The following is a 17,695-nucleotide window of genomic DNA, read 5'->3' as shown; positions in this document are numbered from 1 at the left end:
AGGAGAAAAGAGAGACTCCAAGTAGGAGCACGTGACAGGGCCTCAGCATCTGCCATCTCCGGTGATGCCTCCCTACCTGGGCCAATTGGCTTGTCTCTGAGTGGTGGAGCAGGCAGTTTCGCAAACATATCCTTGAGAAACCTTCTTTTTTTTAATAAATCTTTTTATTGAACATAAACAACAATACACAAACTGAAAAGTGACCATTGTGCCATGGGTATCTGTAAATCATAAGCGGAGAATGTAGACTTCCAACATTATAGAAAATATTAAGGAGTACGTGAAGTGGGCTCAAGCGACATCCAATTCCTCACGGACAGGATCCAGATCCGGTGGTGTACAGATTGTCCCCCACGGTAAGCTTTCCAGACATCCCATATCTTTCCCCATTTACGGGTCTCCCCCTGGCCACATACACAGACCTCTCCCGGAACATGCACCAGTCAAGGTCTTCCATCCATTTCCCAAGCTGAGGAGCTCGGCTAGCGCCCCATAGTTGTGCAATATTACGCTTGGCAATCATGCATGCAAGAGTGACCCACAGTTTACCATGACTCGAGAGGTAAAGAAGGTTCCCAAACATTGAGTAGGCAACGGCGTGCCTCCAGTGTAATCTGTACACCCCACACCTCACTCATTTTCTCATGGATCTTAATCCAATAGTCACGGACCTCCGCGGACTCCCACAAGATATGCATAAACGTTCCAGTCATCCCACAACCTCTGCGACAATCTGCATTCGTAGCAAGCCCCATCCGCAACAACCCGGGGCCCGTGGTGTAGGATTGATAAAGAATCCTAAGCTGCACCAGTCGAATTCTCATAGGGACCGCTACTACTCGAGGGGAAGACACAGCCTCCCCCCCAATCTTCTTCATCCAGGACCAAGCCATCAGCAACCCACTGTTCCCTCAGTTTCACTAGGGGATCCTCGCCATGGTTGACCAGCTTCCTACACACCAGGGAAATCGCCTTGGTAGGAAGGTACCCATCCAACAGTCGGTCCTCTAGCGGAGAGGCCACCGGCGGCTTCACATCACGAGGAATAGCCGCCGCCAGTGCATGCTTGATTTGTAGGTAACGATACCGCTCGCTCTCATTCAACTGGTGTCTGACCTGTAGTTCCTCGAAAGTTACAATTCCATCCTTACCCCACAAGTCCCGAACCTGCGAAATACCGATTAGATCCCAGCGATCGAAACCCTTCGATTTCCACAAACCACCTAGTCCCTCCGAGTTCCACAAAGGCGTGGCCATTGTTATTATACCCTCCCATTTGAGAGCACGATTAGCCTTATGCCACACTCGCGTCGCCACCGACGTCGGACCCACCAGAGGAAACCTACCACATCTAGCGTACAAAACCCTAGTGTACTCACCCCCCGGCAGCTGGCCGTGATCCATGGCAAACCCGGGGTCAACCGGCGAGCCATAAATTGCATGGTTAATAGGAGCTAGTTGGGAAGCCCAGTAGTATTTCCTAATATTAGGCAAACCGATCCCTCCATCATACCAGGGTAGCATAAATTTAGATAGCGCAATCCGTGGTTTCCCTCCCCAGAGAAGTCAGCGCTGCAACGATTCAATCTCGTTGAAGTATGAGGGGGGTACGGGATCGAAGGAATTCTGTAAAGCGTACAAAAACTGGGGGAGAGCCATCATCTTAAATAGAATTGCACGACCTGACAAGGAGAGCGGCAACTCCCTCCATCTTGCCACATCGCAACGCAGTCTTGCCAAGGGGGGTCCCAGGTTCGCACTAAACCTCACTTTAGGATCCTTCGATTTTTGGATTCCGAGGTAGCGAATGCTCACAAGTTCAACCTTTACTGGACAATTCACCGGTAACCTAGGCGGATCACTGCTCAACACGAAGAGGACTGACTTCGCCCAGTTAATGGCAAAGCCCGAGTACCTCCCATAAATTGTTAAGATGTCCAGGAAAACAATCAAGGAATGTCGGGGGAGGTTAAATACATAAGAATGTCATCCGCATAGAGCGAGATTTTATCCTCCCATTCCGGTGTCCATCGCAGCCCTTTAATTGATCTGTCCCACCGTACCCAAGCCGCAAGCGGCTCCAGGGCAAACCTTGTTTTTTTATTACGTTTGGAGGTCATCATTGATAGCCTTCTTCAAATGCAAGGGAAGAAGGGGAGCGGGCTCCTCATGGTGCGGAGAACGACCGCAGCAGGTTACAGAGGATGTCACAGCAGGGGGAGCAAGAATTTGCCACAACTCTACTCACCAACAGCCCCGCAGAGAGGTCACCAGATAGTCAGTTTTTCCCTTTAGTCAAATCCCAGGTTGACATACCCCCCACTGGCAGCATAGAAGGGCAAGCCAGCTCTAGAAGTCAGCGGGCATCATGGGGGATGCGCAGGCAGGAGGGAGCAACCCCCAGTTCGACCACCCTCCTGGAGGTGATCATTGAAATTGTGCCCCAGGGATCGCGAACAGCCCTGGGCGGAGCATGCACTGTTTCAAACTCCCCGAGCAGAGCCTCTCACCGCCACGGGCACCTAAGATGAGGCACTACTTTCTGTACATCAATGTCCCAGGACACAGGAGGACCCAGGGCCTCAGCAGGCTGTTTAGAATCCAGCAGGGATGGCTGCCCAATCTACAACCTCGGCCCGCTAAAGCCGCGGTACACCTCACAGGCCCAGTGCTTCCACCTGCTTTGAGGGTTCGGGCCTCTTTGTCGTCCGCTCCTCTCAGAGGCTATCCCTCTCGCAGAGGCCTCAAAGGGCAGATCTCGTCACTCTTGAGGTGCCCTCCTCCCGTTTCCGGTCCTGCGCTGAACTGGGCCTCCACCAATATGAAAAGCTAGCAAGGGTGCAGGGCACGTCTGCTGTCGGCAGGGAAACACCAGTCAGCGGAGGCCCCTCCACACAGCAAGCCGCAGCATGTCTCCCAACACCTCCCGGTGCACTCCCATCTCCCCGGACCTCTCCACCAGCCAGGAGACCTCCGCTGACTCCCCAACCACTACACTAGCAGGCCAGTGCCGATTCCAGGAGAAGCGGGCTCCCAGTCGAGGCTCCACTCCACCTCGAGCAGCAATCCATCCTGGGTGCAGGCCTCGATGTCATGGCCCCCTCCTCCATGTCTCCGGGCCCAGAGCAGAACCATTACTCTGTCTCCGACCAGTGTCACATGGTCACAAGGCTGTTTTTGACCTCTGCCAGGGCTATAGAAGGCGAGGAAACGGGGGGTTCACCGGGCTAGGTCAAGGTTGAGCAAGAGGAAGTGTAAGCCACATCCTACTCGCTCGTCATCTTGGCTCTGCCCCCAATATTTTTATGTTTGTGCTAGTATTTCTTCTATGTCTATGTGTGCATGTAAATCAGCCATGTCTGTTTTGATTTTTCTTTTGGCTTCCTCGAGAAAGACCCACTGTAGGGTTCAAACACATTGGTCTTAATCTATCTGTGCCAATAAGGACCTTTTGCATTCACAGAGCGAAATGCGAAATGCCATCTTCTTCTTTGGGACAGAAGAGACTCTTTTTATGCAAAGTAATTATATAAGTGAATATTTTTTAACCCCCTATTTTTATATATAATATTTTCCTGTGGGGCACATTGACTGGGGAGGCTAACTTAATGGTACCCATTTAATTATGAACTGAAATCAGACTGATAGGCCCCAAAACAGGTTTTAATAGCTCTCATGTGGTAACAAAATATATTTGAAGTGCATGGCTTTGTGTGTCGTATTCTCCTTCAGATGCTTTTCACAAGGAAATCCACAGCACGACGTCTGACAAGCCTACTTATTCATACATATGAGTGAACCATGTCAGTGCTTAGCGTCCAGTAGAATGGTTCATTCTGCAGTGTGCCAGACCTAGGCCCATTTGTGGAATATCCCCCGAGCTGGACCTGCGAGGGACGCAGGGAAGCTTTCAAACGATACAACAACGCTGCAGGGAAAACTGTTCTTCTTTTATTTTATTATAAACCTGTAGTCGTTTACCCAGCCTAAATGAGGAGCTAGCCCCCTCCCGTGGTGCCTCGTCGTAGTCCAGCAGGCTACTGCCCACTGCCTGGCCCCTTCCTGATAGCCCAGGAAGTTCCTGTTGATCAGCAGCTAGACCACTGACTTCTATTGTGCTAGGCTCTTTATGGCCGACATTACACCATTCATAATGCAACACCAAAACCCAGGTGCTTGTGCCGCTCGGTCCTCCCACTCCAACCCAACTCAATTTGGGGAATACCCTATCTAGGGTTAAAGAAGGCCACACTTTAGTAACATTTTTCTGAATACGCCCACATAGCGATGGGCCCCAGAATGCATAATTACAGTATTCATATGAAGATGAATGAACATGAATCTGTTATTTGCTCAGCAGCCGATGCAGAGTTCAATGTAAGGCTTGTTCCAAGGAGACCTGTTTGCGGGAAACAACATTTACAACGCAACTTTTACAACGCACTACCATTACAATTAAACTTTTACAACGCAACATCCATTACATCGCATGCAATTACAACGCAACCATTACAACGCATGACACTACAATGCATAACACTACAACGCATGTCATTACAACGCATACCATTACAACGCATAACATTACAACGCATAGTACACTTTCCAACACTTACCCTACTGTTGCACCCCTGGAGTTAGTATAGTAATTTTTACCCCTACACTATCCAACACTTACCCTACTGTTGCACCCCCCTGGAGTTAGAATAGTAATTTTTACCCCTACACTATCCAACACTTACCCTACTGTTGCACCCCCCCCTGGAGTTAGAATAGTAATTTTTACCCCTACACTATCCAATACTTACCATACATGCAATGTAATGTTATGCGTTGTAATGGTATGCGTTGTAAAGGTAGTATGCGTAGTAATGGAATGCGTTGTAAAGGTAGTTTCTAAAAAATCGTTGTAATGGCATGCGTTGTAATGGAATGTGTTGTAAGGATGTATGACATTACAACGCATACTTTTACAACGCCTACCTTTACAACGCATTTTTTACACCGCAACATCCATTACAACGCACACCATTACAACGCATACCATTACACGAATACTTTAAAACTACCTTTACAACGCATTCCACTACAACGCATAGTACATTTACAACGCATACCATTACAACGCATTACACTACATTGCATATAAGGTAAGTGTTGGATAGTGTAGGGGTTAAAATTACTATTCTAACTCCAGGGGGTGCAACAGTAGGGTAAGTTTTGGATAGTGTAGGGGTTAAAATTACTATTCTAACTCCAGGGGGTGCAACAGTAGGGTAAGTGTTGGATGGTAAGTTATGCGTTGTAATGGTATGCGTTGTAATGACTGCGTTGTAATGGTATGCGTTGTAGTGGTGTGCGTTGTAGTGTCATGCGTTGTAATGACTGCGTTGTAAATGTATGCGTTGTAATTGATTTTGCGTTGTAAAAGTTTCGTTGTAATGGTAGTGCGTTGTAAAAATTGCGTTGTAAACGTTGTATACCGTGTTGTAATGGATGTTGCGTTGTAAAAAATGCGTTGTAAAGGTATGCGTTGTAAAAGTATGCGTTGTAACGTCATACATCCCCTGTTTGCAGTGTTCAGGTTTAACATGCTACCTTGTCCTGTTCACCCGCTGCCTCAAACTGGGCTTCGGCTGTAATTGCCCTTTCTGCATGGTTTCCCCATGCCCTTTAATCATCTACTTCCCCCACTGGCCCTGCCATCTGCCATCCCAAGGCTCATGGGCTGAGGGATGACCTCCTCCTTGTGGTCATTCCTGCGACCAGGGGCCTTGCTACTGAAAGACTGCCTGCTCTTTTACCCCTGTGGATCTGGCACTTGCGGTCTGGTCTCTTAGGCCTAGATGTAGGTAATTTCATTTTACTACTTCTTAAATACCGAATTTTACCGATTCGGTATTTAAGAAGTGGTAAAATAGAGGGGGGGATGTAGGTATTACAGAATCGGTAAATACCGAATCGTTAAGATTCGGTATTTACAGAATCTGCAATGCCCATAGGAATCAATGGGCATTACCGAATCGGTATTTACTGATTCGGTAAATACCGATTCCAGCAAGGGTGCAGGGGGTGTCACTTTGACACCCTGTAGCACCCCAAATACAGGCATGTGTGCCATGTGGCACACAGACATGCCCTAAGGGCATGTCTGTCCGTCACATTGCATAGGTGTGCATGCACACATGTGCATGCACACCTGGATTCGGTATTTTACCACCCAATTGGATTGGGTGGTAAAATACCGAATCTGAAAGGCCTTTGGGACTCAGAAGAGTCCCACCTACATCTAGAAGTTACCGAATCGGTAAAAATACCGATTCGGTATTTTACCGATTCGGTACATTTACTGATTCGGTAAAATTGCCCCCCTACATCCCAATAACCCATTTACCGGTCGGTAACGGCCGAAATCGGCCGTTACCGGTCGGTAAATGGCCACCTACATCTGGCCCTTAGTTCCTAATCTGACTTCCAGACATGGGTGGGTCTCTCGGCAATGCTACAATTCTGTTTGGGCCCTCTAGGCACCTGTAAGAACCATGACCTCAGCACACTGCCTGCCTCCTTTTACTTTGCTTCTTTTGTTTTTAGGGTGGGGTGGGGGGGGGGGGGGGCCGACGTTTTGAGTATGCACACCAAACACCTTCACTTGGGTTTATGGCTCCAGCCCCCTGAGGCCAGCTACACTGGTCGGGATCTCTATTTTTTTGTTTGATAGGGTACTCTCTATTTTTGGTTGATAGGGTACTCTCTTTTTTTGGTTGATAGGGTCCTGTTGTTTTTTGGTTGATAGGGTACTCCCTTTTATTGGTTGATAGGGTCCACTCTTTTTTTGGTTGATAGGGTCCTGTCTTTTTTTGTTTGATAGGGTCTTCTATTTTTGGTTGATAGGCTACTCTCCTTTTTTGGTTGATAGGGTACTCTCTTTTTTTGGTTGATAAGGTCTTCTCTTTTTTTGTTGGATAGGGTCCTCTCTTTGTTTGGTTGATAGGGTACTCTCTTTTTTTGTTGGATATCTGCATAATATAGCGTAATCTGCAGAAAATGTTACTTTTTGTAAGTTCAGTATTTTAATATAGAGACTTGAACTCCAGATGTCTAAAACTGAGGCCTAGCAAAGTCTAGAAACCAGCCAGCTGTAGAATACTTGAGTACATATAAAAAAAAAAACATTGTGGTATCATTTGAATGTGTCATTACACCTTACCTGTAGCAAACTAAAATATGGAACACGTAAGTCACAGATGAGATAATGGCCGAGAAAGTGCTGAAAAACCAGCCATCTAAAAAAAAAAAAAAAAAAAAGAAAAAGCGTGCTTTATTCACTTATTCACTGTACATATTTTGTTCAAAAGGCGTGCATGCAGGGCGTAAAGTGTATATATTTAAATGAATAAAGCCTTGCTCACTGTTTCCAAAATTGACTATCTGAAAATAAAGCATTAACTGAAAGAAATCCATGGTTAATGATGTATTTAAATGGATAAAGCCTTGCTCACTGTTTCCAAGATTGACTATCTAAAAATAAAGCATTAACTGAAAGAAATCCATGGTTAAATGAATTGACCCTACACACGGCATGCACATATAAATAGGGGCTCGGGTCTGCAATGCACCTGAAAAATTCTTCATGATCTGCATCCCTGGAGCTGTATCATGATGCAGGATCTTGCACCTGTGTAGGCATGAAAGCGGACGCGTGCTCTGTGGCCATGTTTAAAGGATTCACTGTTATAGGTTTACCATTCCTAGCCATATCTAACCCCACATCTCCGTATTTTGAAGCTATATATCACCACGGTACAGTACTATATGGAGTTAGGAAGAAAATCTATACCTAATTACCTTTAGATATTTTGGATTCAATAATTTGTCCTTAATATTTGCATGCCGTGATATTCTGGATTCAATACTCAGTTCACATCCTTAATTTATTTTCCAAAGAGTCGACAATCCAGAATTAATTATTTTACCTTTTTGAGTTTCAGAGGCACTTCTTACCACAGACTGGCCACTTCCTGGGAAAATGTTTGGCATTTGGTTCACTGTGCCCAGTTTGCTGTGTCTGGAAATTGTTGCACACCCGTACGTGGACCGAGTTATCAAAAGTAATCAAGATTCAGATGGTTTGATAGAGATGTGCTTAGCACCAATGTTACACTCCATTTTTCTGCCAGACACCAATATAAATTAGCGTGTGTTAACATTTGTCTCAAAAACTCAGGGGGTTATTTACAAGCCCCTTGAGCCGCTGGTGCGTCATGTTGCGTGACGCACCGAAGGCGCAACCTGCTGCATGGTATTTACAAACACACGTAAATCCACCCTGTGTGTCTTTCTGTGTCCTTGTAAATATGACCCCTGTTCATGCAACACTTTGCGTGTTAGCAGTGAGACATGGGTGTTGCTGTTGGTGTTCCCACGCAACACCCATGTCCACTGATGCATTTTCAGATTTAGGAGCAATCTTAAACCTGGAAATGCGTCAGAATGCTACGCCACCCTACGGGGTCGGAGTGAGGCGGAACGAGGAGAAATGTTTTAATTCGTCCTCATTTGTTTCCTCTTTCAATGCGTGCTGCATTCTACATCAAGCATTGGAACAGGAAATCACCTCAACTTATTGTTTTTGTGCAGGAAGGCGTCCCTTCTTGCACAAAAACTATTTCCCCATGACACAGGCATCCTTGCACCATGGTGCAAGTGTGCATGTGCTGGCACATGGCAGCAGTTTGTATACCAAGATGGGGAAAAGCACAGCGATGTGACATATTGTTGTAAATATGTTCCATCCTTGTGCTTCAAAACTAATGCAGCGCAGCAAAATGATTTGCGGCACTGCAATGCATTCGTTTCTCGTAAATGGGGGCCTTCAGACTGCATAACTCAGTTGTTGCAGTGTGCTTTAGAGACTACTAGCCAGTGCGAGAGGGCAAAGGTCACATCGAGTGTCCATGATCAAATTGGGGTGAAGGGACATCTGTTTAATATACTTCAAGAACAATAATGTTGTATCCAGAATCAGACCAGTATATTTATGCTGGAAACAATATACCAATATATATACATACCACACCAGGTACTGGAGCTGTCAAAATAATACTGACTGAGTCTCTGTCGCTCTAAAACATTTATATTAGAAAGAAAATCCTCACCCACAATTAGGTGGCATGCTTATCACAGGGTTCCTAAACACTGCATAAAAATGGTCTATGAGGTGGGCTAAAACTCTCAAGCAGGAGAGGAGCTCCTAAAATGGGTAATTCCTTAGTGGGCTAGTTTCTGCCTGTTATTACCCTTTAATAGGTGTCTAGGCTTACAAAAAGGACCTACAATGTAGTTGCTCTGCAAATATGTGTAAGGAAAACATTCTAAATACAATTGTGTGTATTACAACCAAAGGTCTGTGAACTCAAGAGTGGATTCATTGTTTTCTTTATCTGAAAAAAATAAACATGGTAGTTACAAATATTATGATAGTGAATTTCTTTTCACTGTGATCATCCCCTGTCATTAATAATAAGAAGAACCCACTCAAAGTGTAGCAAAGATACCAAGCCTGTCATGATCATTGCTAGGTGACAGCAAAAAATCTGGTCAGTGTGTACAAGTGTATATCATGTTTACACTTATCCCCAAAAAGTACAATGCAAATATGTTTTTAGAGCCATAGAGACTGAGCCGGTATCATTTTGCAACCGACAGCTCTAAAACTAGAGAACTTAGTGTGGCTTATGTTTATTAGTTGGGAGTTAGTACTTCTGAGTCTTTAAATACTCTCTGGCCTTTTTTGTGTTTGTTGTTGCAAAATAATAGTAATTGATCAAGCAAGATTCAGCATTTCATACAAGACCAATTGGATCCTTATGCAGGAGATTAGGGGTATAGAGGCCTCATAGGAGGAAACACTTTAATTCTCTACCACTGACAGCCAGCATCCAAAGGAAAAATAAACCCTATTATGTGTTTCCTGAAAAGTACGTAGGCCCTCACCAACTAAGGTTGCGTCATTCGTCTTCAGGCCCTTCCTCACTGTGGTTTCCAAGGTCCAAATGGTGAGCTACCCCTGGAGTTCTTTAAAAGGATATTTATATGCCTCCCTATCAGTGATGTATGTGGGACCTAAGAAGAGAAAGCTATGTGAGAGGTTAACTTTGTAAAAAGTTAATTAGTCCCTCTCTATCACATGACTAAACACTGTTTACCAATGAAAATGTTCAAAGCAGATCTTCAGTTCACTGTGATCATCTAACCCTGACTTATGGTGTTGGCATCCTATTTTCTCTTGTAGTGTGCATGGAAAGAGGGAATAAGCATATAGTGTTACACCTTGCATGAGTGGTGCAATGTTCTGGTTGTCTGACGCGATGAAAAGGAAGCAAAAAAACACTTCCATTATTATCATGGATACCAGTCAGATGTGTAGCCTGTACCTGGAATCAAACAATGCAAATCTCCAACGGGTAGAATCGTATTCCTATAGTTATGTAGATCACATGTGGTCACTGTAAAATGCACACATAGTGGTCAGCCAACACAAATAACAACACCATTGTCACCACTTGAGATACATCTTTGAACACCACTTGAGATACATCTTTGACACCACTTGAGATACATCTTTGAACACCACTTGAGATACATCTTTGACACCACTTGAGATACATCTTTGACACCACTTGAGATACATCTTTGACACCACTTGAGATACATCTTTGACACCACTTGAGATACATCTTTGAAGACCCAGCATCGACATGGCACACTAGGCTGGGAATTGCAACTAAATCTCTTAAGATAGTGGAAGAAAATCTTGTGCGGCAGGACATCCCGCTGAACGTTTGGAAGAGAGCTATTAACAAACAAGTGAACGAAATCTCCTTTGAACTTGATTATAAATCCCTTCGCCGTAGCCCCAATTCGGAACCCCTAAAGCACTCATACACTGTGGGCAAAGCACAATCATATCTAAGCGAGGCCATCACAACACAGGCGCGAAGCAAAATTCTATCCATGAGGCTGATCACGCTCGGGATAGCAGATTTCAACCCCGCTTGGGCCCAAAGAGGGGACTCCATATCCTGCAGGCTATGTACGTACAAAAGGGAATCCTGGCTGCACCTTCTCTGTTGCTGTCCTCATTTCAAGAATGAACGCCGGCGACTGCTGCGCCCGATCTGCCTCAATCGGAGCTTAACAACATGCTCGGAAGCATCAGCCCTGTGTTTGTCATCCACCAACACTATGTTCCTAGCGAGATCAGCGAAATTCGTTCACCAAATTAGTTTAGCACTAAAAACCCATGATGAGAGTATTTCATCACTCAGGAGGCTCACCTCAAAAGCAAATGATCAGAGTTGAAGTGCACTCGTCATGTAGCTTCATTGACAGTGCCACTTGCACGCCCCCATATGGAAGACAGTAAGGACTTGTCCCAACGCATACAATGGCTGGGAAAGGCCAATCAATGGGACTAAGACTGTGGGAGCTATCAGCCTGATTCATGTACGGGCCGTTTTGCGTGTCCCTAATAGCGATTCATAGCGACTCGCAATAGAGGAAACGCAAAACGGCATTCATGTACTTTTCGGGGAAAAAATAGCGACTCGCACGCGGGCGCTAAAGCCGTTAGCGACCAACTAAAAACGCAGAAAAATCGCTATTCCCGGCTACCTGCGATCGGGATTGCGACTCGCAATCCCGTGCGATCGGGATTGCGACTCGCAATCCCGTGCGATCGGGATTGCGACTCGCATTCTCGCGCGATCGGGAAAACGGGAAGACGCATTCCGAGCACCGTGATGACATCACATCCAGGAAGCAGGCAGTTCCCACCCCCAAACACCACAGTGACGCTATCCTACGAGTGAGCACGTCGGAAAGCAGACGCCTAACCAGCGATAGCGACTCCAGAAACGCCTGAAATAGCGACCGCCATGTCTGAGGAACCTGTCCCTGGCCCCAGCAACAGCGCAGGACGAAAGCGCAAGCTCAAGTTCTCAGAGCAGGAGCTCGAGAACCTAATTGAAGGGGTGGTGGCCAACCATGACCGGCTCTTTGGTACCAACTCCAGAAAGGTCCCAGAGCAGGACAAGCGGAGGATCTGGCTGGGTATAGCCGCCAGCGTGAACTCGGTGGGTGTGGCCGATAGGTCCTTGGAGGAGCTAAAGAAGCGCTGGTACGACCTCCAAGGTCGTGCCAAGGAGAGGGTGGCGGAGCGCCTTGGTGAGGCATCGGGCACTGGAGGTGGCGGACCGACAGTCCCACCCAACACACCCCTGGAGGACCAGGTTGAGAACACCTTGGAGAGGGAGGCGTGCGTTGGCGTGACCCCTCTGGACTCCTCCCGCCCCACCCAAGACACCCAAGGTAAGTGGCATGCGACTGCGACCCTGTCCCCTATGACCGTCCCTGACCAAATAGGCTCACTCATTGGCCCTTAGTCATGCCTATGTTGTGCATCAGGAAATGCCCTGAAGCATTGTGGGAGATGTAGTATGTCCACAATGTAGTAGTACCACAATGCAGCCAGAAAGGTTCCAAAGTACGCAAATCCACAGCCATCCAGGGAATGTCACCCAGCATGCATGTAACATCTGCACGTCTGACAGTCACATGCAACTAATGAGTATCCACTTACCCTCACAGGTGGCGCAGATAGCAGCGACAGCGAGAGGCTGCAGATTGATGAGGAGGCCCAGGAGGAGGACTCACAACCCGAAACACAGGCACCAGCCCCTGCCGCTGCACCAACACCAGCAGCCAAGCCCCCCACCATACCTGCTCCTGCATCTGCCGCTGCACCAACACCAGCAGCCAGGCCCCCCACCATTGTGGCCCCTGCAACTAGCATCCCACCGGCAGCCAAGGCCAGGCCCCCCACCGTAGCTGCATCTGGATCTGCCGCACCACCCGCAGCCAAGGCCAGGCCCCCCACCGTAGCTGCATCTGGATCTGCCGCACCACCCGCAGCCAAGGCCAGGCCCCCCACCGTACCTGCTCCTGCATCTGCCGGCCCACCGTCAGCCAGAGCCAGGCACCCCACCAATGTGCCTCCAGTTCCTGCCGCACCAGCAACACCTGCTGCGACACCACCTGCAGCTCGTGCAACGAGATCTGGGCCTGCGACAGCGGCAACACAGCGGCCGATCAGCAGGAGGGGCAATGGGCATCTCCATGCCTGTATGAGCGTCGAGCGGCGCATGCTCAGAATCCACCAGCGCCAGTCGCAGCAGCAAGGAGCCATCCAGCTCCAGCTGCACAAAATTGGCCCCAATGTGGCGGGAGTTGGAGACAGGATGGACCGCATGACGGCGGCCATGTGCCGTATGACTGCAGCCATGGAGGATAACACTGCTGCGCTCATCAAGCACCGCAGCGTAGCAAGCAGGCGCCACCACCAGCTAATGAGCCGGCTGTCGTCCTATAGTAGGTCGAATTATGTGGCAGCAAATGCCACCACCCAGTTGTCGCGGCGCTCTCTCACCCAGCAGCACCAACTGGTCCAGTGCTGCGAGGACATAACACGGGTCCTGGAGCACCTAACCACCGCCGTGACGGCACTTCACACACCTGTGCTACCGGCCACTGTAGGGGGAGACGATGCCAGTGAGGCTGCCTCCAGCGTGAGCAGCCAATCTGCCATGCAGGTCCCGCCACCTAGGCGCAGCACCAGGGCAATGCCTGGTACAGCTGCCCAGGATGAGGATGAGCCTCACCGGCGCCTGGGCATTACGCGCCGGAGGCGCCTTTGACACTGTCTGAGGGACACTGCCACAGGCTGACGCTAAGCCTGCCAAGAACCTTCTTCACACTGCAGTATGCAGGAATACTGTAATTTGTAAATAGTTGAAACCATAACCTTTTTCTTGTGAATGAAACAAATACATTTATTTTGCTGCACACATTAGCCTTGTGTAATCATTACATTTTGCATGTTATGTTATGTTATGTTATGTTATTTATTATTTAGTATAGCGCAACGGTTACTCAAAAAGAGAATCCCGGCGCTTTAGGTAAGGTGAAGCTGGTTTCAGAATAACACAACACAGATAAAAACAGTTTAAAAGTCCACAAAAGAAACAGGGCTACTGGCAAACCTATTGAGAGAACAGCCAGGTTTTGAGGCCTTTCCTAAATTCAAGAAGACTGGTCGCCCCCCGCAAGGGGAGCGGTAAAGAATTCCACATCTGTGGGGCCAGAAGACTGAAGGAGCGGCCACCTAGGCGAGCCCTCTTCACACGCGGAACAGCCGCGAGAAGTAAAGATTCCGATCTCAACGCGCGAGTAGGGTGGTAGAAAGTGAGTCTCTTTCGAAGATGTTTGGCTCCCACCGCATGGAGAGCTTTATAGGCCAGGGTCAGCGCCTTAAAGGCAATCCGTTTGCGGATGGGTAGCCAGTGTAGTTTCACCAACAACCCAGAGGCGCTGGTACGTCTACTTAGGCCAAAAATGGCCCTGGCCGCCGCGTTCTGTGCCACTTGAAGCCTCTGCAGCAAGTACTCTGGTAGGCCCAGGTACAGACTGTTGGCATAATCCAGCCTGGAGCCTATCAGGGCCTGCACCGTCAGCCTCCTGTGATCCTCGGACAGGAGAGGCAGAAACTTCCGCAACATTTTTAGCAAGCCAAAACAAGTGCCAGTTACCCCCAGAATCTGGGCTTTCATCGTCAGCCCCTTGTCCATCTTGACCCCCAGGTTTTTAGCCATGGGAGAGGAGCCGGACGGAGGGAACATGTCGATGGGCCACCAGGCCTGCCAGCCAGGCTCCGAATCGCACCCGAAGAAGAGAACCTCCGATTTATCGGAATTGCACTTGAGGCTGTGCAGTTGGAACCATGCAAACACAGCCCCAAGGCAATTCTGGATACTCTCCCCGTCAAAGTCAGCCCCCCTCTCACATGAGAAGAGGAGCTGAGTGTCGTCGGCATACGACACGATCCGGGCACCAAAAGACTCCGCCACCGCCGCCAAAGGGGTCATATAGATATTAAAAAGGGTCGGGCTCAAAATAGAGCCCTGAGGGACCCCGACTCCCAAAGGCGGCATTACAGCGGTGTCCGATGATGTCCAGATCGTTTGCCGGCGGCCGGCCAGGAAGGAAGAAAACCATTTGAGCACCGTCCCCCGCAGGCCAATCTCAAAGAGTCTTGCGAGCAGGCCCTCATGGGGGACGGTGTCAAAGGCCGCCGACAGGTCCAACAACACCAGCATGACTTTGCCCCCGGAATCCAGCACCCCTTTAATGGTTTCCGAAACCTCAAGGAGCGCGGTCTCGGTGCTGCGGTTTGAGCGGAAGCCTGACTGGGAGTCGTGCAAGATCTCATGAGACTCCAAAAAGTTGGTGAGCACCGACTGAACGTGCTTTTCCAAGATTTTTACAAAAGCCGGCAGCAGCGAAATAGGCCTGTAATTAACAGGGGCTTTCGGATCAAGTCCCGGCTTTTTAAGCAACGGGATCACCATTGCCTGCTTCCAGGATAGCGGCACCTCTCCCGAGCTCAACGAAAGGTTGAGAAGAGGGTGAGCCAGCGGGTTAACCACCTCCGCCAATTTACCCAGAAGCTTAGCTGGGCAAGGGTCAAGCGGAGACCCAGATTTTAAATTGCCCATGAGCGCAAGGGAGGCGGAGGCTGGCAGAGATGGAAACTCAGCCAATATGGCGCCCTGCATGACTGGGGGGGGCATACCCTCTGGCCCCGGCAGCGTAACCGGTCCACTCGAAGGAAAGGAGTCCTGGATGAGTTTGATCTTGCCTGTGAAAAAGCACGCCAGATCTGCTGCCCAGGATTCTACAGGGCCCACTTCCAAAGCGGTGGTCCGGGGTGAGATGAATTCGCGAACGATCGTAAAAATCTCCTTACTGGAGTTCGAAGCTGCTTCGATTCTCCCCGCGAAGTAGGCTTTCTTTTCGAGGCGGATGTCGCGGTGGTAAGCTTTAACCGCCGCCTTGTAGGCAGACCTGTCCTTGCTGTCGTAATGTGCCCGCCAGGCCCTTTCGGCTACCTTGCACTGCTGCCGCGTAGCCCACAGAGCCGAGGTAAACCAAGGGGCAGAAACCCGCTTAGATGTCGGGCGGGGGGGCAGAGCAGGGGCCAGGTCGTTCAGCCTCTCCGTCAGCCACTTTTGCAGGGCCTCCAGGTCGCTTTCTAGCTCGCCCGACCGAGGGCAAGGGTGAGTCACAGCAGCCTGGGCTAGCATCTCAGGGGTCACCCTGCTAAATGCTCTACAGGCACGTCCACTCTGCTGTGGGACAGGGTTCAACGCCCTAACCTTGCCACTGATTACAAATTTGGCAAGCCAATGATCCGACCACAGGACCGGGAGAATCTCTTTCACTACCAGCGGAGAAGTCGAGAAAACCTGATCTAGGGTGTGCCCCTTCTCATGGGTCGGACCCTGTAGGTATGGGGTCAGTCCCAGCGGCGTCATAGCCTCCAAGAGCTTAATAGCGGCGGGGTCCGATGGATCATCCATCCGGGTGTTAAAGTCCTCATGCAATTGTGATATGTGGGTTGGGGGAAGAGGGTGGGCTAGAAATTGTTCGCTGTGATGTGGTTGCGACGTCTGTGGCCTTCAGCTGGGTTCTCCCCGCGTGCATGGTGCGCATGTGCTGGTGGCCGGTCGTCCCCCTCAGATTCACTGCCTGAGATGTCAACAGGTATCCGGCGCTTGGTTGCAATGTTATGAAGCATTGCACAGACAGCCACAATGCGGCAGCACGCTGCAGGACTGTAATACATCGCCCCACCTGTCTTGTGCAGAATACGGAACCTGCTCTTGAGCAGGCCAAATGTCCTTTCTATACAGTTCCTTGTCCGGATGTGCGCAACATTGTAGCGCCGTTGCTGAGGTGTGGCAGGGTTGAGGTAAGGGGTCAGGAGGTATTCCCGTAGGGCGTAGCCACTGTCACCTGAATGAGAGGAGCAGATGTTGATTGCCTGTGCAGCGCAGTTACTTCATAGCAATGTGACATTGTCGACAAAGTGTACTTACCAAGTAGGTGTCCTTCCCCAAACTCTCCCCTGAGCAGTCGTGTGTGGAGTCCGCTGTGCCTGAAGATAAAGGAGTCATGGGTACTCCCTGGGTACTGGGCCACAATGTCAGTGATGATGGTCTTGGCATTGCAGACCATCTGTATGTTGAGGGAGTGGTAGGACTTCCTGTTGCGGTACATATACTCCGTGGCAGCTGGTGGGCAGATGGCGACGTGGGTACAGTCTATGCAGCCGAGGACATGGGGAAAATGGGCGACATTGTAAAATTGTAGTTTTGTCAGGTCCAATTGCTGTTGGCTCGTGGGAAATGTGATGTGGCGGTGGAGCTGGCTGAGCATGGCGTCAACAAAAGTGTGGAGGCAGCGTGACATGGTGGGCTGGGATACCCCCCAGCAGCGGCTACTATGCCCTGGAAACTGCCGGAGGCCAGGAGGTGCAGGCTGCACAATACCTGCACATGTGTGGGCACAGAATTGTTTCGCCTTGTTGGGTGCTGCATGATGGGGTCGAGTTCTTGTATCAGCCAGGTGATCATTTCCCCATTCAGCCTGTATTTAGCATAAATCTGTTCTCTGGTTTGGCCCAGCAAGGTGACCCGCTGCCGGTAAATCCTTTCCTGCCTCATGCGTCTCCTCCGTGCTGCTCGCTGTAGCCTTCGCCGCCTCACCACCATGTACATCCCTGGCATTGTGGAAC

At 49.2% G+C, this 17,695-nt stretch overlaps 1 protein-coding gene across 1 annotated transcript in view; it reads right to left on the bottom strand.

The window, feature by feature from the left end:
* The window catches only part of LOC144818669 (stimulated by retinoic acid gene 6 protein-like), a 651,836-nt gene that overhangs the window by 267,157 nt on the left and 366,984 nt on the right, over positions 1 to 17,695 (bottom strand). Inside the window, exon 11 of the mRNA XM_078676317.1 lies at positions 7,211 to 7,286. Coding sequence (XP_078532443.1) covers positions 7,211 to 7,286 — 76 coding nt within the window. The remainder of the gene's footprint in view (positions 1 to 7,210; positions 7,287 to 17,695) is intronic.

This window comes from Lissotriton helveticus, chromosome 2_1 (assembly GCF_964261635.1).
Source record: "Lissotriton helveticus chromosome 2_1, aLisHel1.1, whole genome shotgun sequence".
In the NCBI taxonomy this organism is placed as follows: domain Eukaryota; kingdom Metazoa; phylum Chordata; class Amphibia; order Caudata; family Salamandridae; genus Lissotriton; species Lissotriton helveticus.
The sequence above is the reverse complement of the archived record's forward strand: the minus strand, read 5'-3'. Positions and strand labels throughout refer to the sequence as shown.